The following is a 21896-nucleotide window of genomic DNA, read 5'->3' on the forward strand; positions in this document are numbered from 1 at the left end:
TCATCATGAATTCATTAAAGTCCCCCCAAAGGCCAAACCCAAACCCAAGCCCAAACAATGTATGATAATGCAAAGTTCTACGCAGAAGCCCTCCGTCTCTTTCGTCCACTCGTCTCGCACAAAGTCTGACAATCTTCCACATCACTCGCCGTGGCATCCTGCATGTGCAAGCTGAGCAGTGCATGCGCGGCCCTGACTTCGCGCGCGAACATCACCGATCTCGGTTTAAGACGAGACCGGGTTTCGATGTTCCGATTTGAACCTGAATGGCTCACAGGAGGCTCTTGTTGTCTTCTACTGTTGTGTTCGCGGTAATCCTCGTCGGATTTGTTGTCGTTGTCCCGCCCATCAGTATCGTCCAGGTCCATGGATGGACTGTCTGTTGCTGTGCTGGTGAAGTCTGAGTACATGGTCGATTCAGTCACGTCGGATCCACAGTCCTCGTCGCTGACTACCTTCTCCGACATGTCGGATATGGTTGCCAGCACGTGCTGTGGTGATGGGATACGGGTGCACACTACCTCTGTGCTTCGTGGAGTGTTGACGGTCGTGAAGGTATTGCGGTACGGACTCACGGGCGACACGCAGTATGTGTCTGGCCCGAAGTCAAGGGAGGAGTAAGAAGACCCGTATCCACTGCTACTGACACTATCTGCGTATTCGTAGTGAGACTTGGGAGGAATTTGCCTTCTGAATCTTTTTTCCTCGGGCGGGCTTGGGCGACGACTGGTGGAGTCCAGAGAAGGCACGGATGTGGACTGCAGCTCAAGCATCCGGTAGTATTTGGATGTTTCGGTCGCTTTTTTCACGATTTCTGGATCGATGGTCCAGCGCTCGTAGTGGCGTCGGTCTTGGGGGTGGATGCACAGCGATGGGAAGTCGTTTCCGAAGAGAGGAGTGAGTGCGTGCCGGATGTTCCAGCAGAAGGTTGCTGCTACGGCTTTAGCAGCTTCGAATGGCATCCAGTATCCTTAATACTTTAGTTAGCACGTGCCTTTGGATGACAAGAATCAGCAAAGCATACCTTGTGCCGCGAGTGCTCCACCTGTTATGCTATGGCAGATTTCCCGGAGACCGGGATTTAGATTCAGCATCTTCGCTGGTGTAGTCTGAGGCCCGTTAGCTATAGATCCCTGATGTCAAGTAGTATATCCTACCTTGGAGTAGTTGTTGCATTTGAATAGATGCGTCGTTCGGACAAGTCCGATGTTGTAATCCCACATCACTGTCCATTCCCGATCTTGGCCGGGGATCTTGAACGTATACTGGAAAACTAGAGGCATTTTAGCGATGTGTTATCTTCTTATAAAAAGCAATAGTATGAAGATGACATACCTTCAAAACTCTCTCGTCCAGTTCGCTCCTGAAACGATTTCTTGTCACTGTTATACGGAATGTGTCTCGGGAAATCCGCGATATGGCCTATGGGGTGCAGCTGGAATTCGCGATGCAATCTGGCCAGCTCTTCATCTCTCTCCTCGCATGGAGGATAGCGCAGTTCTCCTCTGATATTGCCTTTGGTGAAGATAGGGGCATCTTTAGCAAGCTTTGGTTTCTTGTGGCGGGGTCCCCGAGATGACGCCGCGGTGCTCGTCGAGCTTGACAGCGACGGGCTTGGGATGGAAAACCGATGAAACTCGGGGAGTGGGTTTAGCAAAGACTCTATCGAAGCCATAAATAGGTCTTGGGCAGCAGAAACAAGATCAGTCTTTCTCTTGGGATAACTTTTAACCGAGGAGAGTTCTTTTGCGGGGTGGAATGGCAGCGCGAGACACCCAGAGAAGATAAAAGAGATGAAAAGGGATAGTCAAGTTTGAATTTGCAGAATAGGAGCAATGGAAGCCAAATTAATCTTCGTCTTTCCAAATGATATAGCACAGTGAGAAAGAAACTGAGAGGAGGTAGGATTCCAGAAACTCCAACAAAGTGACAAAGAGGTGATGGGTGACAACGGAAAGAACAAGAGACAAGAAAGAAAATCTAGAAGCGGATATCAGGGACAGGATATCTATGGGGGTAGCTAGCAGCCTGTTGGGCAAATCACCAGACTGGCTGAAAAGGTTTCAAAGCCGTGTGGAAGCACTCCCATGAGCAACCCTCTTCCCTTTGTCAGGAGGTTTGTTCTGCACAAGGTCTTCCATGAGTGGATACAGTGACGGCATCTGACGAAAGAAGCTTGGACAGATTCACGCTGTTTGCCTACTGCCCAATCTGTGAACAACCACTCAGCTTGCAATCTCTCTTCGAGGCAACGTGCCATGGCAGGGCAGCGGTGAACCCCAAACCATGACTGGGTCCCGGATCTAGACATCCAAAGTAGGCGAAATGTCTTAGATCAACGAAGTCTTCGGCATGGGAATAACCTCACCGGTACTTAGTCAACGGGAGCGCATCACGAGGTACACACCCAAGCTTGGACCAGGCACCTCTGGCGAGTCAAGACTTGCCATACCTTAAGCCCGTTTTGAGTATAGCAAGAAACTCGCCCCCTCGCCATGTATAACCAGAAGCCATTTTTACTAAGATCAATACCAGCCAGGGGGGTTCACAACGGATAGGCAGGCTTATCGTCGACGACATCATCTGCTCCCCTGTCCAAATATAGGAAGTAACCAATACCTCCCCCGATTTTCGAGGGCTTCACTTGTTCCACTCCCTCATCTGCAACTACCCAAAACCAAAGGACGACGTATACTCTGAGAAGAGACATGGTAGATCACGTTTCAGGGACTTCCGGCACCATGTGGAGGTCTTGCATGGGTTTTCTGAGATGAAGCCTTGTCTATCGTTTTCCTTGATCCAGATCCTCCACCCCATGCAAACAGATTGCGACGGCGGTCTGACAAGCGTAAGCCTAAAAGGGGATAGAGAACCATGGAACCTGGGGAGGGTATCGACAGGCTTGTATCGCGTTGCCCCTTATTTTAGAAAATCGTTATGGCACTGTCCATTTTTCCCGTTAGGTTCCCGTCTGTTAGAATACCCTTGGGATGATATCAATCAACCCATGTCAGTGAACTCGACTTCAGGAAATTGAAAGCTGCCACTAGAGCAACCGGAAGATTAGACACCCTGGCCGGATGGGCCAATAGGCAAGCAGTTCAACGGCGCTGGTTCAGCGAGGCGGGCGTCAGGGAGGTCTGAGACCCACGGAAGGTTGCATGAGACTTTTGCTTCTTGTATGACGGGAAGCTGCTTCGCCGCCAACCAATCAACGAGTCCCACTGAGTCAGTGGCCAGTAGCAGTGAGAGACAGGCACCAGGTCGATTGAAGCAAGACAGGAGGTCAGATAGATCCTTGGAGAATGAGAGGAGCAATGATATCGACTCCGTATCCCCATTATGTTCAACCCCCGTTCACAATAAACGCCCTCCAGGAACAAAGCCTGGAAACACACACAATTGACTATACAGAAAGAGCCCATGAACTGAATGTAACATTTGTAAAGGCTTTCCCAGAGGCAAATTATTGTTTTTCTTTCCCTATAATCGCCTCATCGGGCAAGATTGCAATCTCATAGAAACGTAGACCCAGCTTAGATTCTGCCTCACTTTCCATAGGCGTGGCACCCGTTCGTCAAGAGTCAAGTTATCCAGTTCTGCTGAAGCGCCGCTTGAACGAGTCTTTGGGCTGCGCGAAGGCAAAAAGCAAATAAAATCAACGAGTGGAGGGATTGATATTGTGCAGAAGTCTTAGAATGGATGTGGGCATCAAAAAATCTTCCACGCAGCCTTCTCTGCAGTCTTCCGACACGTTTGTGGCGTCTCATCCTTCGGCCTTTTGATTTGGTCTGTTGTTTTGTCTTGTCCTGTTATGGAATGCCAATTTTCTCCTTCCTATTTCTGATTAAATCATGCAGTCCACCCTGAAAAGAGGTGAGAGGAAGCTCCACCGGCAGGTAGCAGTCATTTCCTCCATTTCATGACGTTCTGTCCATGCAGATGAAAAATGAAACACTGTCCCAATCGAAGGAATCCATGGAAATATTTTCTTTTTCTCGTTCGAATATTGACACGAAAAGGAATGCGTGAGACAAATTCAAAGATCTAGAAGAAGTAGTAGAGTCCTATCACCCGAGACATCCTCTACTTTGTGTGCTCCTGGATATCGTGGCCTGGAGACAAAGACGAAGCGATATTCCTTTTCCAAGGAATCATCCTTCATGGAACCACCTTTTTTATTTCTAGAAACGAGATAGAGTTAGACTCACAGAATAACGAGGAAGATGGAAATCCCGAACAGGCAGCTGCTAGTAGCTCCGTCCTCCCATGTCAGCGAGACAACTGCTTGTCGTCGAAAAAGAGCCACCTCCTCTTTGTCAATGAACTCCAGGGGTTTCTTGGTCTCGCAGACGAAGACTTGGTCTTTTATATTTGGAATGCAGCGTTGATAATGGGTAGACTCCTGCTTTGATGAAACTTAAGGATAGAATCGATGTCCAAGGTGAATTGTTGAGTCGTCGTTCCTCACTGCCTGTCGTGTGTGTCGAAAGCCTCGACTTAGATCGAGTGCATAACTCTGATTAGTCACCTATACATAGACCAACCAATGAATATGAACTACAACTGAGCTAGCTCTACCCATTGAATACTGCGCAGTAGATCCATTTAGTTTTCTGTATGGAGAATATCATCATCTACACAATACTTCCCAATGAAACAATACCCATTGCACGCAGATCCTCTACCAGAGCGGCTTTCTCATTAGACTCCTACTGGGGTGACCCCTGTAGACCGCGGCATCATAAAACAACATGAAAACACCTGTACAACGTCTCGCAATCTGGGGTAAGAGGAAGCCGTTCCGACGACGCTGTGTTCAGATCCCCAAGTAGACGCCATGTTCTCTGGTTGTCTTGCTGCAGGCTCGAGATCCTAGATTGGCCCGAATACAAATGCAGGATGGTATGCAGATTGGCAGTTGCGGCCACATCGTGTACGGAAACATCCGAATGAAACTCGACGCCTACGAGGATCTTGGTGGGGGGTTGTATCGAAGGATTGCGCGGCTTTCATGTTCAACCATGTTCCAGAGCAGAATTAAGAAGCGCATTGGCCAGAAGCTCGTACAAGTCGTGCTAGCTAAACAAGTCCTTGTTGAGTTCGGGGGATTGACGCCAGCCCGCGGCATCTGCCCGTTCGAGGTTGTTGCTGGGTTGTCTTTTCACTCTCAATTTGGGTCACTCGCGTATGCAGATCACTTGGAATATTCAATCAGATATTTTTGCATGAGTTAAAAAAAAAAAAATAAGATCAAATAATAAATAGTAAATATAACTTAGTATCGATTGAGGAGGGTAGGAAAGGTTTGGGGGCGGGGCAGGCAAGGAAAAGGTGGGAAATAAAACCCTGAAAGAATCATGCCATCTTGAAATCGTACACGCCAAACCCACCAATCCCTCATGCCTTGCCCACAATAGAATGTACTGGAAAAGAAGCGCGTCGCTGAAAGATTTTTGACCTCCAACATCAATTCGGCTGCCATAATGCTAGTTTCGCTCATCATAGGCAGCTGGTGTATCGAACAAAAGACCCATGGTGAGTCGTGTCGGCTCGAAAGGCACCATTTAAGCTGCCACGAGAGGCTCCTGTTCCAAGGGCTCCTGCTTTGGCTCAATTGATTCCACCAGAGGCTCCTCCTTTGGCTCTGCCAAAGGTTCCTTTGGTGCTTCAGGGAAGTCAGAAATCTTGATCTCGGGCTCGGCGCTGGGCTCCTTCTTAACCGGTGTTGCGACCTTGGTCATTTCTGGCGACGCAGAGCGGCGCTGGACTACGTATCCCTGAGCCTTAGCGCTGTAGTCGCTCACGTACTGCTTAACCACGCCAGTCGCATGGTTGGTGCGTTCCTCGGCCAGATCCTTCAACTGGTTAGCCTGAGAGTTGATGATACCCTGAGCCTCTTCGATCTGAGCATCAATGACCTCCCGGTTGTTAATGTAGACGAGGGGACCGATGTAGGCAATAGTGACGGTGATCAAAGACAATCCCCAGAGAGGAAGGAACTTGATCAGCCAGTAGGCAGTGAAAGCAGAGAAGAAGGCCTGTGTATCCAATTAGTTCGCCATTTTCTTCATTCACGACCGCACAAAACGAATTTCGAGTCCATACCGCGACAGTGTGAACGACATTCTCTGCGAACAGAACTCGCTGGAACTCGAGAAGAACGAAGTCAAGGAGCTGCTCAAGATCTTCCACGATCGCCTCAGTGGTTTCCTTGGGGACTGTGTAGTATTTGCGGGGGCGGAAAGAGCTTGCGATGCTTTGAGAGAGAATAAGTCTACCCCCAATTTCAGCAGCAGCAGTGACTAACCCTCCTAGTCAGCAAGATGCTCAGGTGATATCGGAAATGAAACTGAACTCACATCCCAAAAGGACGTACACGAGCTTGAAAGCCCAGCGAAGGAGAGGAAGGTAACGGGCGGCAAAGATGAAGAAAACGACACTCGCAAAAGAGGCGGCGGTAGCTCGAGGTTGCTCCCACTAAATAAACGAGTGGCTTGTTAGTTTTGGTCTTTCAAATAAAAGGATTCCGGTTACTCACGCTCAGAAGACTGTACAGCAAAGAGTGGTAGTCTACAAATAGGTTAGTGTGCTGTTTTTTTTTCTTGCTTGGAAACAACGGATCGTATCATCGCATACAAGTCAGGGGTTGGCCGGTCGCGGTGGTCTTTGAAGGTGAGGCCCTCGAGTTTTTTAAGTCGCGTATCTCCGCACCAGTACGAGATGCCTCGGACTTGAGGTTATCAACAACAGGACCTGTGAAGCGATTGTCAGATTATCTCTTTTCTCTGATGATCAACCAGAACAATTGTATCTTTATTACCGTTGGTCACGATGTCCTTGATGTCTAAAAAAGACAAGTCAGCCCGTGTAACATGTCGAAGACATTCGAAAAGATTGATTTAACTGTCGGTGGAGAGCTCTGTCAGCATCAAAGCGTTATCGACAGGTACGATATTAGTTTTAGCCGTACCTTACTGGCTCCATTGGTGTCGGGATAGCTCACGTCGGCCATGTCGGAGGTGTGTTGTGCGGTAGCTCTGGAGCTGGCTGTGTAAGATAGGGGACGGGCGGGGAAGGGAAGAAAGGCGTGTCGCGGAGATTCGGGGGAGGCAATGGTTAAAAAAGGTCGATTTATTGAAACCGGAAAAGGGAAAGAAGAAGGAAGAAGCGAAATGAAAAAAGAAAAGAGCGTGAGATGGACGAGGTGAGGGATGGGGAAGTCCGTAAGAAAAAAGATAGGAGACGAGGGCCGGGGCTCTTGTTTGGGAAGTGATGCAATCCCCGGCAAGCGAAAAAGAGGGTCGTGTGCTTCTGTCTTGCCTGTTCAACGGCAGGTTCCGCGGTTGTCTAGAATCTTACACAATGATGAGCACTATGATGATGCTTATGTTCGAGTTTATTATTTGCTCGAGTTCTTTCTATTGTCGAGCTGATCCTTTAAAATAAGAAAAATTTAACACTAGGTTGTCATCAAAAGCAACGATTCTCGGCAAGTGACATGTGACAATCCGGCTCTTCAATTCGGATAGATCTACAAGTCCTAATCTTCATAGCCGGGTGAGAAAGAAACCCTCTTTCGAATGAGTTTTCACCTAAATTTCCAAAGAGCTTCTCGGAACACGCTGTGCGCAATATCTATGATGTTTCACCGCAGAGACAGCATAGCCACCTGTACACAAGCCTTGCTTCAGCTCATAGCAAGGCGATATCAATGTAATAGGACAAGTTTCAAATGTCTCCATGAGTATCTTAAGGACTTCTCACCGATACCATCCAGCTCATCGCCGAGGGAGTCGATGAAATGAACCAATTGGTTGCTCCTGCATGGGAACAGCTACTGGATGTCCGATGGACCCTGTACACGCGGAGTATGTCCTAGGACAAGACCTTTGGAGCTCATATTCCAATAGAAGATACGAAGTAGAAAGGGAAAAAGAAGGCAATCGACATTCCCCCACTAAGTTGTTCCCATATTCGGGCATAGAATGTACTGTTGTATATTGCATAAAAGGTAGGTCTCTCGAGTCGCTAGCAATGTCAAATATGGTCGCGTGATAGCTGATCCCATTGCTCTTATTCCTAAAAATATTCCAGCCAGGGGTGGAGATCGTCTCTTTCTGGCCACTTAGGCATCGACATATGTACATGTATGCTCTATTGCGTACTTGCATGGTGACGTATCCGATGCCGAAAGATTCGCCCTGTGCCATTAAACATTTGTCTGTAGCAGTAAGCGACCATAATAAATTGAACTTATAGATTTTTGTTGCTCCTGTCGTGGTAAATTGAATCGTGATGGATTGTAGACAGAAGTGAAGGGGGAAATCAGTATCTGTCTCCTTTGTGGGGGGGCAAGTTTTGAACAGGCTTAACAGTCTCATTTGAAATGCAATATCCCACAGCATTACCTGCATAGCACAGATATGGCATTTATTGACAGAAGTGCTGCCAGACCTCCCACACTTCTTTAGAACAGAACCATACCATTCTGAAAAGCCAATTCTACCAAAAGAGCGCATTTCCATAGGTGCATGCCAATGATCCCATAGTCACTTGTAAGATAATACAGCGTAAATTCGCTGTCTCAAGTTTCTCGGGAATATATGGCGTCTTCTGCCAGGGCAGCTCGTGGGGATATTCTCCGAACTGGTAACTCCCGCTGATTCAGTATCTTTCTATTCGATAGCGAAAATGTGTCATCCTCTGAATTTCCGCGTCTTCGTCGTCAAGGAGTCAGAGGTTCTGATCTCTGACCTAAGATCTCAAAGGTAGCCAGATGCATCAGCTGCTCTGGCGAGAACAGTCGGTCTTGAGCATTCGGCAGGTCGAGCGTATTAACTAAATCATCGTTCACTTGATCGAGCAGCTTCTGTTGGTAATGGGTATAAATTCCCCGATTTCAAAAGTCCGAAATGACAAGAGAAACGCAACTTGGATCAAATGTCAGCAGTACTGCATGCATGCTTTGATCTCTCTTGGACAATGCTAAGGACAGGAGGGACAGAGTATCTCTTCCCCATGTATCATTTTGATTGCATTGGAAAAGTGATGATTCATGGGCGCAAGAGTAATCCCTCGGTCTTCTTTTGACAGAGGTCAAAAGTTGGGTAGTATCCCGTAGATAGTTGGCGGGTGTTTAGGTGTTCACTGCCTGAGGCAGTGGTGATGTAAATCAGCACGTGACCAAGCGGGACTCACGCGTTCCGATGTTTTGATGATTCGACCGCCGCCCAGCGACGGACGGACATTCAACCCACAATCTCGCCGACCAAACGCCCATCAACTCGCCTTATTTCGATGTTCCTGTCCCCCCTCGTGGACCTGTTAGCACGGGCTCGCTTGCCCTTTGTTTTCTGCGACTAATTTGTTTGCGTATTCGACCGCACAACCTCCTTTGATATCGCGTTGTTTACATCGTTATGGCCTCTTCTGGCGCGAGGGCGCAGAAGCCCGTGGGCTCTGCAGGATGGATTTCGACAGAAAAGGAAAATGTTATGCAGTTGGTGGATCAGGAAATGGAAGAAGTGGAATATCCTGTTCGCCATGAGATGGATTGGTTGAACGAGCACATGGCAGAAGTCTTCTCCAGCAACCAATTGTGCGTTGAGACCACCCTTTTCGAAGCGCTCTCGTGCTGACCATAATCCAAGCAACTTCGCGGAGGTATTTAAGACGCCCGGAAAAATGCGAGGCAAAACTCCACGAACAATTCGGAAACGAAACGTGGACGAGAATCGCGTGGTACGTCTCCCTTCATTGCCTCTTGAGAGGCACGCTAATTGACCCTTCGAGCAGCCTCTCAGCGAGATCTTCTCGTCCGCTCACAAACAACTTGAAAACAAAGCCAATGCTAGCCCGGCTGTCCATCTTTCACCCGCTAAACCCACCGCTCTTACAACTACATCAGCCGCCAAAATTACAGGTGCCAAGAATGCGACTGAAAATGAGTCGCATCCCCAGTATCCGGATCTGACTCAAAACCTCAACTCTTTCCCGCAATACAATACTGATTCAGGATACCACGGAATGCAAGACGACGAGGAGGAGGAGGAAGATGACGATGTGGTTCTGACGCAAACACAACCTAACTCTCAAACATCCACTCAGCCTCTGGAAAATGATACCGTGCCAAAAGTATCACAGCAAAATCGCTCATCTATCGAACGGCGTACGACTGGAAGCTCCTTCCATTCGGCACATGAAGATATGCATCAGCGAGAAGATATTGCGGAGCCTATGAATATTGACTCAGCACCCAAGGATACACAAGTACAGCCCCCGAAGCCAGCATTGAAACAAAATAAGGAAGAGAAAGAATCAGTGCCAACACCAGAGCCCGAGCCAGTTGCGGAACCAGAACCAGAGCCAGAAACCGTTGCTGAGCCCAAGCCCGAGAAGAAACAAGAACCAGCGCCAGAGCCTGAGCCTGTTGCCGAACCAGAACCAGAACCAGAACCCGTTGCCGAGCTCGAGTCTGAGCAAGAATCAGAACCAGAGCCCGAAAAGGAACCCGAGAAAGAGCCAGAACTCAAAAGGGAGCCTGAAAAGCAACAAGAGGAAGAGGAAGAGTCCGAGCCAGAACAGGAGGAGCCAGCGGCAAACCCGAAATCTTCTCCGGCCAAGACACCCACAATCCAGCCCTCCCAGGCTCAGCAAGAAAAAGATGCTGAGAAGGAAGATACGGCTCTCGATATATTGGATGATATCGACTCACCTTCAGATGACTTCACCCCAGAACGGCCCCCAGTCCGCAAGAGTAGTCTGACATTCGCATCGCTTCCTGCACGAGAGCCATTGATGAAGAAGAGCTTGGGTGGCTCGAGGATTTCTAGGACAAGTCATGTCGACCTTGCGAAGCTGAATAGCACCGGGGGCTCCAACTACTTCGGCAGACAGACCGGAGGGCATCGGACAACTCAAGCTGCCCTAGACGATGATGCAACACATGATGATAAAATGGTTGTCGATGAGGACAAGCACGCCTCTCATGAGGAAAGGGATGCAGACACCAGAGCAAGCAAGCTACACAACAAATCTTCCACCCAAAGACTGCATGAGAAAATTAGCATGCTTGGCAAGCTTCAGCCATCGCGACCTACCAAATCAATCCCGTCGGTGTCAGGCCTGTCCTCTACCCAAGTGACCTATCCTGAACTTCCATCCACCAAGGAAGACTCAAAACCAGAGCCGTCTAATCAAAAGTCCCACGAAATTTCGTCTATGGAGCCCATGGAAACCGGCGATGACTGGATCAAACCCTTGAACTCCCCTGCCAAGAGCCAGACTATCGACATCATGGAGAAGCCTTCCACCACTGAGGCTAAACGAGCTTCAGAGAAAGATAGTGCCTCCATGATCCGGAAACAGGCCATTCATGACCATATTGGCCGGTCAAGTGCAAACAATGCCGCCGAGTCGGCCCGTGGAAAGTCTTCCACCCCGAATTCCTCATCTCCCCAACGTTTTGGTCATCAGAAGAGCGTATCTGTTCCCCAGATACCTCCCGAGGAGTCTACCACTCCCGTAGGATCTCCGGAGCGCTCGGATGGTCCATTGAGCGCATCCAAGTTCAAGTTGCAATCCATCATGAGATCTGCAAAGGGCCTTTTCACAAGTACGGGCGGCGTTTCCGCAGTACCGAAATTCCAACCATCCTCGCCCGATGCGTTGCAATTTCAAAATGACGACAGTCCCGATACAAATAATATTCGAAGCAAACGTGAACCCCAGCCAGCCCAGTTACTTAGCCCCCCAAGACAAGAAGGCCGTCGCACCAGGAGCTCCACAGAAAAGGAATCACGAAAGCAAAGAGAGCTCGAAGACCGCCAGCGAGAAGAGGACCGCCACCGAGAAGAAGAGCGCCAGCGGGACGAGGAGCAGGCAGAGAAGGCTCGAGAGCAGGAAAAGCAAAAGGCCCTCCAGCTCAAGGCTACCCAAGAGAAGACATCAGCGGATCTCGAAGGTCGTGCTGCGGCAAGTCCAAAGAAAATGTCACAGCCGCAAAAATACTCATCCAAGGAAACAGAGCCCAGCCATGAAGTCGGCTCCAAAGCCTCTGTCTCGTCCGTTTCGCAACAGTCAAAACAGGCCGACCGTCGTCCAGTCAAGCCTAACCGTGAGGCCCTGCAGAAGCCAAAACCTCAGCCGGTGTCAATCCGCGTTGGCAGTGCTCTTTCCCGACAGATTCCGCTGGCAAGTGGCTCGGTATCTTCAAATGCCAATGATTCAAATGCACCAGTTCCAACTCCAGCCTCCGCTTCAAAGCCACCAACACTCAAGAAGAAAGCAAGTAACACATCCTTGCATACTGCCTCTTCAAACGGCAGTATGAAGAGCGCAGTGTCTGCTCAGTCGCAGCGAAAGGCCCAACTGGCAAACGATAGGAAGAAGGAACAGGAAGAACGTGATGCTCGCCGGAGGGAGGAGCAAAAACGTGAGCTGGAGCGTAAGCGAGCCGCCCAGCAACAAGAAGAGACTCGTCGTCAGGAGATGCGGAGCCGCGCAGAAGCTGAGCGCCGTGAACGCGCCACTTCGGAGGATCCCAAGAAGGCTGCACAGATGCAGGCAATTGAGAAGCGGAGATTGGAAAATGCCCGAAGACTCGAAAGACAAGGCAGTCAGCAACCTGCAAGTGAGCGGGTAAGTAAACTGTTTCCTAGCTGTTATATCATCAGCAACTGACTTTTCCTAGGGCTCAATGCTTCATCAGGACAAACCAGCTCAGCAGGTCAGGCCAGGTTCCAGATTGGGCTCTGTGCAGCCTGCATTCAGTAGATCAATTAACCAACCGCAGCCCAACCCTGCCAAACCACCTAAGAGAGGACTGGATGACGAAACTAGCCACCGTCCTGTCACTTCAAAACCTAGTACTGTGATGCCATCCGGTGATTCTAAGCGGAGGCGGACGGAGGATGAACACAATCCTGCGCCTTCCGTACGTCCCACAATGGCACCACCAATTCGACAGTCGAACATTCGCAAGGTAATATACACGCTGCCTTCTTTCAAACCCATGCTAACCTTTAGCAAGCCTTCTATCTTCGGTCATGGCCAGCCATCTATGTCACACCAGTCTGGATCTTCGATCTTCAAGACTACTCAACCACAGAGACCAGCTCACCCGATGGACATGTCAAAATACGCAAGTGGCAAGATTCCCTTCGCTGAGCCCAACCCCGCATCGCAGCCACCCGTGCACAAAACGCCTGCTGCGAGCTCCTCACAAAAGGCCCAGGCCAAACCATCGCCGAAGTATCCCAGTGGAGAAAACATTCAGCTTCCTGAAATCGCAACTGATAGCGAGGATGAAGACTCAGAGGCAGAGATGCTTCCTGTTCCCAAGTGGGCTCAGGCCAAGGAACTTGAGTCTCTCTTGAGGCAGCAGGAGGGAATGGAGGTTGACTCTATCTTTGGACCGATTGCGCCATTCTCACTGGAGGATACCTTCAAGACAGACAAAAAGATCAAGAAGTTCCGAGACCGAACCAGCAGCGCGAACTGGTCCGGTGCCGACGGACTGACACAAGATGAGATCCGGAAGGATCTGGCCGACCGACAACGAATGAGACTCAATGGCGGATGGACCTTCGGAAACTAACATTCTTTTATTCTCTTTTCCTAGGGAGCATATTGATTTCTTGATATTTGTTTTAGTAGCGGCAAACTGGTTCAATTGGGTGATGGGCATGACCGGTTAGGCGTTTTTACTGTGATTCACCCGAATAACTTTGGGATTATGTTGGATTTAAGGTGCATATTAGTCGGCATCACTTTTACTCTTAGTGCTACATAGTATATGATGTCTCGATAAAGATAAAGGCGAGAATGTCAATCAACCATATCAGTTGTCATGCTATTGAGTAGCCAGTAAGAAACCTGAAGGCAAACACAAAATAGCGCTAAGGGGTGATCCGATCAACGGTTCATCCGAACCGGGTAAGGCATCAACATAAAATTCTGGCTTGAAGACAAAAAAAAAAAAAACGACAAAAAAGAAGTTGCATCATCCGTGAATCGAACACGGGCCTCATCGATGGCAACGATGAATTCTACCACTAGACCAATGATGCTAGTTGATATAGTGGTTTTCATATTAATGTTATATATCCCAACTGATATTGGTAATTGACACTGTCAGATGTACGATCCATTTGATCGATAAAATGTTTTGGTTTGAGTATTTTTTTTCTTTGAAATCCATCTGGTACTTGATAGGGAGGTTTTACTTTGGCGTTTCGGTGTTCGTGGCCTTTACTCAGTGCTAGTGCAAGCTAGTTGCTGAAATCCACGTTGTCGTCTAGTTATATATTTCCTGCATGGTGTGTCTCCTAGGGTTCGTGTCAATATACCACAAGTAATCCAACCAATAAATAAGAATCATATTAATTTTTCCTTTTCAAATCCAAACACACTGTATATATCATGTACAGCCCAGTAACCAGCATTCTAAATACGTATACATACAGCGCAATTTTTAAATGGCGCATCAAGAGCCTATCTATCTTATGTATTATATTATACAAAACATCACCCCGCCGACTTTTAATCCGTTTCCGCATCGGGCTCGATATCGCTTACGTCTTCGAAACCCTGTTCCATCGCGTCTGGGTTAAGGTTGGCTGCATCTGCGGCGATGCCGTCCTTGTGCTTGCCCTTGTCGTGGGAAATGGTTCGCCAGCCAGAGGGTTTGGATGGGTCCTTGATGTATTCGGACATGGGGAACTGGAATTTAGTCAGTATTGTTTTGGTAGAATGACGGGGAAGGGTTTTCTTACGTAGTGGTCATTTTTCTTCATGGTGACGACCCATGGGACGTTGTCAAAAGTGACTGCACGCAGTCGGAAGTATGTATTGTCTGGAATCTTGCTAACTTCTTTCACGAAGCGATCGAGGTTCGGTGTCGGAATGCCGTTGACGGCTGTGACAAAGTTGGTTGGGGAGAGTCCGTATTGGTAAGAAGGGGAACCGCGACTCTGTTTCATCATCGGTAATTAGTGTCAATCTTCAGGTGCAAATGGTTGGAGAAGAACATACCCTTGCGCTGACGTAGATTTCACTGTGCAGCTTGGAAATCTGCTGACAGACAGCATGATGCGGCTTCTGCAACACGGCACCACAGAAAACAACAGCTCGATCAGTCTCCAGATCCTCTGTTGACACCGTCGGCACCTGGATCTGCATTTCCTGGCCGTTTCGCACGATAAGTGCATCCAAAACCTCCTTATCGTACATGATATCCAATTCGGAGACGCGAGTAATAAGTTGACCATCGAGAGTCAGGATGATATCACCCTCCTGCAACGCGTCGACATTGGAGGAGAATGGCGACGAGTCTACCTTGCGCACCATGAAGAGCTGGTGTCGCGACGGGTTGGCCTTGGTAACCTTCTGGATCCATTCCTCTGACACGCCCATGATACGAGCCTGGCTCATCTGAACCACATAGCTCTCCATGTTCAGAATACGCAACTTAGGGATGACCCCTTGCTGGATCATGGAGGTGACAGGGAGCAGCGAAGGAGTGGCGAATCCAAGATGGTACTCAACATCCTTGTGTGTGCTCGGGGTGCGTTCACCAAGATAGTTCAGCCACAGTGCTTGAACAACACCGTCTTCACCGATCAATACACCATTTGTGCACTGTCCACTAAGACCGGTGTCGACGGTGATGGCGTCCAAGTTAATCGCCCTATAGCGCGGCGCGGAGGCGTTGGCGGGAATCGACACGGTTGTGATATCCGTGACGGCTGTCTTGGCCACCACAATGCGGAAGTTCTGGTTGAACCCAACAAAGATCGTATCCTGTCCCTGCTTGATGAACTCTCTGCTGAGTCTAGCACTTTGAATTGGCGCCTCAACGAGGCTGGGGTCGTACTGAATGATGGTGTAGTTCTGCAGCGGGTGCAGGAAGACAACCTTAGCACTGACGATGACAGAGTCGGCCACGGTGATGTTGATGTCGCAGAGGTCATATGGCACAATAGCCCGCGAAACGACAACCAGACCCTTATCGGCATCAATCACCAAACCAAAGCCGGTCTTCTTGGCCTGAGGGTATCCATCAAGCTTCAAAGGCATAGTGCACGATACGCGCACAAAACTGCGCACAATCTCAGCAGCAGCAGGCTGGCTCACACCGTCCAATTGAATAAAGTCGGCCTTTCTCGGAACTGGGGGAGCTGCTGGGATAGGACCTGCGAGGTCGGAAAAGTCCCAAAGACCAGTCTCATCATTGCGGACAGCCAGACGCATCTTGGGGTGCCAGTGACGGTCGATATAGACGATGCTCGTACCCCGAGTGTGGAGGTCGCGAATGTGTCGATACGAAATGACCACACGGGAGCGATCAGGAATGGTCTTCATCACCTCGACGAATTCATCAAGGTTCCGAGTCGGTCGCTTATCGACCGAATCGATAATCCACCCAGACAGGGTGTTCTCCAACTTGAACGATCCGGCCGCTTCGCAGACGTAGACTCCGCGAACGGGAATGGCGTACAGTCGAGCCTGTTGGTAGGAAAGGTCATGGAAGGTGCCACCGGCCACAGTCACAAAGCGATCGGGAGTGATGGCATGGAGATCGCCAACCTGGCATTCAAGCTCCACGTTCTCGCCGCCTCTCTGGACCAGCAGCTTCACTGACTTCCCGACGCTTGAGTCGAGGATATCGTCCAATCGAATGAATTGAGTAAGGAGCTCCCCATTGACCTGTAGCAGGACGTCTCCTTCCAGAAGTTTCCCATCTCCAGGACCTTCAGGGAGAATGATTTCTGCCACCAGCATACTAGTTTCGGTGGGAGCTGCGTGACGGACGGCCGCTTCCCACTCCGGAGTCAAGCCCAGACGACGACATTCGTCGAAAGGCTTGAGAATCCACTGTGTTTGAATCGTACCACGGGTAACTGGCTCGTTCCGACGAACACACTCCAAGGCACGGAGGGGACGGTCCAGCGGCAGGAAATAATCTGTCGCTGCGCCGTCCGCTCGACCACCGGCCTGCAATGCAATGGCATGACCATCGATGTTGACTACGGGACTGCCCGAACTACCACCGCTAGCAGCAGCGGCGGCCTGAATGTAGTTTGTATTGAAATCACTGTAACCCTCGCCATACTCGGGCGCATTCCTATCCAACCGACTAATAACACCGGACAAGATACTAAGTTTCTCTCCCGCATCATTACCGACAACTCGAATTTCAGATCCTACTCGAGCGGCGGAGGGTGCGAGCTTGAGTTCTGTGAGTTTCATGTATCGAATAGCCTTGGGGTCGAACTTAAGCAGACCAAAGTCGTGCACGGGATCTCGGTATACAGGACGAACGTCGCACTAGAAAGCACAAGAAAAGCAGAAGTCAGCACTATAACACAGCCAATCCATCGTCCTCACAACTTACTTCCTCATGGTTATCAAAGATACAGTAACCCCAGAACGGTCCCGCACAGACAACATGCCGGTTAGTCAAAATGTATCCACGCTCCGCATCGACGACGAATCCCGTAGCCTGACTGCTCATAGACAAATCTGTATCAAAAGAGCAAGTTTGACAGAAGTGAATGGAAACTACACTCTTTACGACCGTCTCAATGGTTGCTTGCCATTCCGGCGAATCGGCCTGGGCGGGCCCAATTGCTAACATACGGCTGGCATCCTCGTCATCTTCGATATCATACACGGTCCCATTTGCCGGTGTTGTATCCCCCGGTGTCAGGACGGAGCTTTCTGGCTTGAGGTGTTTGGCGGGATGATCTGCGTTTGTGGCGACGGAGCTGCGCTTGCGCTTTGCGCTGGCGTCACCATTCAGATCCATTTTGTAGGCAGGTGAGGAGGCACGGGATACTGGACGAGCAGACGACACGAGAGAAGAAAATGTCCGAAGAGGTATCTGGGTGCTGCTGATTGCAAATGTCGCGGCGGGATAGGTGAAGGACCGCTGGAGAAGATTCTGACGCCAATGGGTCACTCGGCGATTGGGAGGAGAAATAAAGGTCGACGATGTGGAAGTAAATTGAGCATGCGACCAGAGAGAAGTGGGGGACGTGTCAGGAGACGTGGAGGAAACAGGTTTGGTGAGAGGCTGATGGTGGTGGTGGTGAGGCGGCGACGCGGACGAGGAAGAGGGTGTAAAAGTTGTAGCGACCGATAGGCTCCTTCTGCACAGAGGGAGAAGGGCGCAAGGCATTCACAAGACCTCGAGCGGTCCAAGAGGAGGAGATGAACAAGGAATACAGAGCAAGAGAGAGAAAAAAGAGAGAAGAGGGGACGATCGCGTGAACAATGATGTGAGGGCGAAGTGAGAAGAAGTCAGGCGAAGGAGAGCTTCTTTCAAGGTTGCTGCTTGGCATCGATGACGATGGTTGATCGGGCCTCGCCGTGTCACCAAAGGGGCTGGGACTCGAACAAGGAGTCGAGATGATTAAGATGATTGCATTTCGGATGAATAGAGAAATAAATATATCTCAAAAGTGAAAGGAATCAAAAGACATCGTCATTTCGTTGTCTCCTTACAGATGGGCATCGGCGTCATCGCGCCCCGCAGATCATGAAAGCAACCTTCTGGACAACAAAGACTTCAAGTTGGGTATATAAATATATATTATTCTACATCACAAATATAGAAACAAAATTCACAGTTCTCTCATCTCTTACATCAATCACAAGGCCTTGATGTTCTTCGAAACGGCCCTCCGCAAGAACAAAAGGACCACTAACATAACTATACATGGAACTCTCCATCGTTCATTTGTTCTTTCTTTTCAGCTTCTCTGCATCATAGGCATTTTGATGATTAGACCAATGCCGACATTGGACCTTCGGATCCATTGTCGGCTCACCCCTTCCTATTGACGGATAGTTCGTTGTGACTCTCATTCATAACAACTCATGGCAGTTTACAAGGTCGACCATCTCTGGGGATGAAATTCATTCCAGGCCATGTTATAGGGTAGTCATCGACATCCTTGAAATGCAATACCGACATTAGGCAGTAGGCCGTAGGGCGCGGCAGAGGAAAATCCGAATGGGCTTCAGTCTAGACACCTCTATGAAACGGCGATGACAGCGCGCTGCAGTCTGCGGTATGCCGTGTTCTCTCCTCGTGCTTTTTTCTCCAGTGACCAAGACGTAATCATGAGTGTTGTTATTCCATGGCTCGTTATAAGCCCGATTACGTTTCCCTCATACGACAGACTCTGCTGCTGGGGAAGGGCTCGGGTTGCCGTTTCCCTGCATACCTTGTGGACTCGGCTGTGGCGTCCCGGCGGCGCTCTTGGCTGTTCGCGGGAAGAGCTCGTTGAGCTTGCTGTAGATCTCATTCATCGATGACATGTTCGGGGGCGGCGTCATGATAGCAGGGCCCGGAGGAGGCACGCCTCCCGATTTCTTGGCCCGGTCGGCAATAGTCGCGAGATAAGCCAGGTTGGCCTGCAACCGGCGCATACATTCGATGTATTCCGGGCTCGGCTTCTGCACTGGTCCCTTGGCCGCCTCGGGGTCGGCTGCGGGCGATCCATCCTGAGGTACAGGAGGACCACCAGCTTTACCAGCCGCCCGCAGATTCACGACTTCTTCCAGCAACATCGAGTTGATATCGAGCAGGGTCGCGACGCGAGCCTTTTCGCGCGCTGCCGCCGGACCCTGGGGCTCCGCCTGCGCAGGATTCGGCTGCGGTTGCGCTTGTGGCTGGGGCTGGGGAGGCTGTTGTAGTTGGACTGGCCGTTGCTGCGCGGGGAGCATGTTGTTCGCTGAGACCGAGGCCATGTTTTGAGGGAAGGCGTGCGCTGCGGTCGTGGGAATACTCGAGGTCGAGGTACCTTGCGGTGGTAAAAATTGGCTCATGGTCGTCGGGACAGGTGGCTGGGCAAAGGGAGGAGCAGAGAAGTTGGCGTGGGGTCCTGTTGGCGGAGGATCGCACATCAACGTTAGCGTGTTTGTCCAAGACTCGAACTATCCAATATCTGTAGGAGTAGTGCAGCAGGCGTAGGGCCAGCACGGCAACACCCCCAAGTCAGAAACATAGCCGATGCACACACCAAGCCATTATTAACCTAACCCAGATGTCGCAGATCTTGCCAGACCTGCAGGGACGGGGCGGCACAACTGGTGACCAGATCCCATTCTGAACAACAGGCTGTATAAGAACACCCAGAAACCCCGATCTCGCGGTGCGGGAAGAGCACGACCCAAGCGAATCAAAAAGAAGAGAACAGGAAAAGGGAAGGGAAGATCACGACGTACCCGAAGGATGCTGGGGGAAACCTGAAGGCATCATAGCTCCACCGGGGCCGCCTGGCTGCTGCATTGGCACTGCACCGAAAGAATGCTGTTGTTGCTGTTGCTGGGATGGCGTCTTGGACTGGGGGAACGGGGGCATAGGGTTCGGATAGAAAGGGAGCTGGCCGTGTGGACTCTGGGTGGTGACAGGATAGCCCGTGTGGTGCTGCTGTTGCTGCAGAGCAGGATAGCCGGTAGCGTTGGGATCCATTATGCTTAATTTCCTGTTTTAATGAAAAAAAATTGATTTCTGGTTGGCAGCGATTCTTAGGCCGGTTCCTTTTCCCTTTTTTTCCTTTTTAATTTCCTTATCACTCTCAGTTTTCTTTTTATTTTCTGGATCGATCCAGAATATTAAAATCTGCAATTACACACCGCACGGACAGGGCGGCCGAATGAACGAAAGGAAGCGCTTTCTGACTCGCGGGAATCCAGGGATGGAGACGGACAGCTTCTGGCAGGTTTCTGGAACAAAAGGTTCCTAGCGGGCGACGGGAAAAAGGGGGGGAGAAAAAGAAAAGAAAAGAAAAACGAGAGACGATGATTGGCCGAGAGAATGGGGAAACAGAACTGGTCGCAAGAGAGATGGAATCGATGGATAAACTGGATATCTGAACACGATCGACTCCTGGCTGGTAAGTTGGACTCGGAGGGAAGAGAGAAATTGTTGGCCGGATGCGGAGCGATCACCGCTTAGGGGCGGACGGGCTGCTGCAGCGGAGTCACGCCGGTGGACGGTGGAGATGGATATGGCGAGTTAGTGTGGTGGTGAGATATGGAGATGGTGAAGGAGAGGATGGAGATTCGGATGATGAAGGACTTGAGCAGAGAATGATGGCTTTGTTGGATTCTTCGAGATGAAAGAAGAGGTTGAAGGGAGAGATGGTAGTGTATGTATGTATGATACGGTATGATACTGGATACAGGGGTATTCTAGGAGGAGATATATTACGTACAGTGTAATATACAGTATGAAGCAAGCCGTTTATTACATCCTAATATGGTTAGTAAACGTTGATTCCTTAATGCCTCAGGCTGCCCCGTACATCTTCACACCAAATACTCTGTACAGTTCAATCAGAAGAATTAACGGATATTATGATTATAAGATTATCACAGACTATACAAGACTATAATGTATCCAAGACATACTATAAACTGCTGTGCCTGGATTAAACACTAGGTTCACAAAAACCACCACGGCAAATACACCTCTATGCGGACTCAATATTCGCAAGAAAAAAAAAAAAAAAAGCAACAATAGAACCCAGAGCAGTAACTCTGCATAAAACAAATACAAATTAGTTGTTGCCTATCCATTATTGTATAGATCACCATGTCACCCATCTTCCACCAGATCAGTCGAGCAGACCAGCCGAAACACAGACCCTCTGCGAACACGGAATATCGACACTGACTTCCCGTGGCTTTTTTTTTTTTTTTTGGATTATTCAGAGAATATAGCCCATAATCCAAATAATCATGTGGAAATTACGGAGAATAATTGAAAGTGAGGCAATCGAGACTTTGATGTGAGTGTTTATCCAATCTGCTCCATAATGAGATTTCGATAGTTTGATTTCTACCTCCATACTCTCTGCTGCTCATAATAAGCTACGATA

The 21896-nt window shown here is 49.5% G+C and overlaps 6 protein-coding genes and 1 non-coding gene across 7 annotated transcripts; 1 reads left to right on the forward strand and 6 right to left on the reverse strand.

Moving 5' to 3' along the window:
• Positions 1-77: 77 nt before the first annotated feature.
• ASPWEDRAFT_166280 (putative APSES transcription factor Xbp1) lies at positions 78-1675 on the reverse strand (the record flags this gene model as incomplete). Its single annotated transcript, XM_040829967.1, has 4 exons — positions 78-970; positions 1025-1109; positions 1158-1273; positions 1336-1675. The coding sequence occupies 4 exons, from the start codon at positions 1673-1675 to the stop codon at positions 78-80; spliced, it is 1434 nt and encodes a 477-aa protein (XP_040693872.1).
• Positions 1676-3069: 1394 nt separating this feature from the next.
• On the reverse strand, positions 3070-3563 carry ASPWEDRAFT_193106 (uncharacterized protein). Its single transcript, XM_040832256.1, has one exon. The coding sequence runs from the start codon at positions 3423-3425 to the stop codon at positions 3102-3104; it is 324 nt and encodes a 107-aa protein (XP_040693873.1). The 5' UTR covers positions 3426-3563; the 3' UTR covers positions 3070-3101.
• Positions 3564-5402: 1839 nt separating this feature from the next.
• On the reverse strand, positions 5403-7114 carry ASPWEDRAFT_193174 (uncharacterized protein). Its single transcript, XM_040832258.1, has 7 exons — positions 6979-7114; positions 6824-6847; positions 6640-6756; positions 6542-6573; positions 6363-6480; positions 6109-6305; positions 5403-6041 (listed from the first exon to the last, which is right to left on the reverse strand). Exons 1-7 carry the CDS (start codon positions 7013-7015, stop codon positions 5568-5570), a joined length of 999 nt encoding a protein of 332 aa, XP_040693874.1. The 5' UTR covers positions 7016-7114; the 3' UTR covers positions 5403-5567.
• Positions 7115-9265: 2151 nt separating this feature from the next.
• Positions 9266-13856, forward strand: ASPWEDRAFT_33523 (uncharacterized protein). Its single transcript, XM_040833806.1, has 5 exons — positions 9266-9601; positions 9654-9744; positions 9799-12642; positions 12695-12985; positions 13034-13856. The coding sequence occupies exons 1-5, from the start codon at positions 9423-9425 to the stop codon at positions 13598-13600; spliced, it is 3972 nt and encodes a 1323-aa protein (XP_040693875.1). The 5' UTR covers positions 9266-9422; the 3' UTR covers positions 13601-13856.
• Positions 13857-14001: 145 nt separating this feature from the next.
• ASPWEDRAFT_t32 lies at positions 14002-14072 on the reverse strand. Its single transcript has one exon. It is a non-coding gene; the product is annotated as a tRNA-Gly (tRNA).
• Positions 14073-14360: 288 nt separating this feature from the next.
• Positions 14361-18428, reverse strand: ASPWEDRAFT_33524 (putative nuclear serine protease HtrA2/Nma111). The gene is made up of 4 exons (XM_040833807.1): positions 17399-18428; positions 15037-17331; positions 14778-14975; positions 14361-14724 (listed from the first exon to the last, which is right to left on the reverse strand). The coding sequence occupies exons 1-4, from the start codon at positions 18182-18184 to the stop codon at positions 14545-14547; spliced, it is 3459 nt and encodes a 1152-aa protein (XP_040693876.1). The 5' UTR covers positions 18185-18428; the 3' UTR covers positions 14361-14544.
• A 751-nt stretch (positions 18429-19179) lies between these two features.
• Positions 19180-20485, reverse strand: ASPWEDRAFT_166284 (uncharacterized protein; the record flags this gene model as incomplete). The annotated part of the gene is made up of 2 exons (XM_040829968.1): positions 19180-19895; positions 20239-20485. The coding sequence occupies 2 exons, from the start codon at positions 20483-20485 to the stop codon at positions 19180-19182; spliced, it is 963 nt and encodes a 320-aa protein (XP_040693877.1).
• Positions 20486-21896: the final 1411 nt, after the last annotated feature.

This window comes from Aspergillus wentii (assembly GCF_001890725.1).
Source record: "Aspergillus wentii DTO 134E9 unplaced genomic scaffold ASPWEscaffold_1, whole genome shotgun sequence".
In the NCBI taxonomy this organism is placed as follows: Eukaryota; Fungi; Ascomycota; class Eurotiomycetes; order Eurotiales; family Aspergillaceae; genus Aspergillus; species Aspergillus wentii.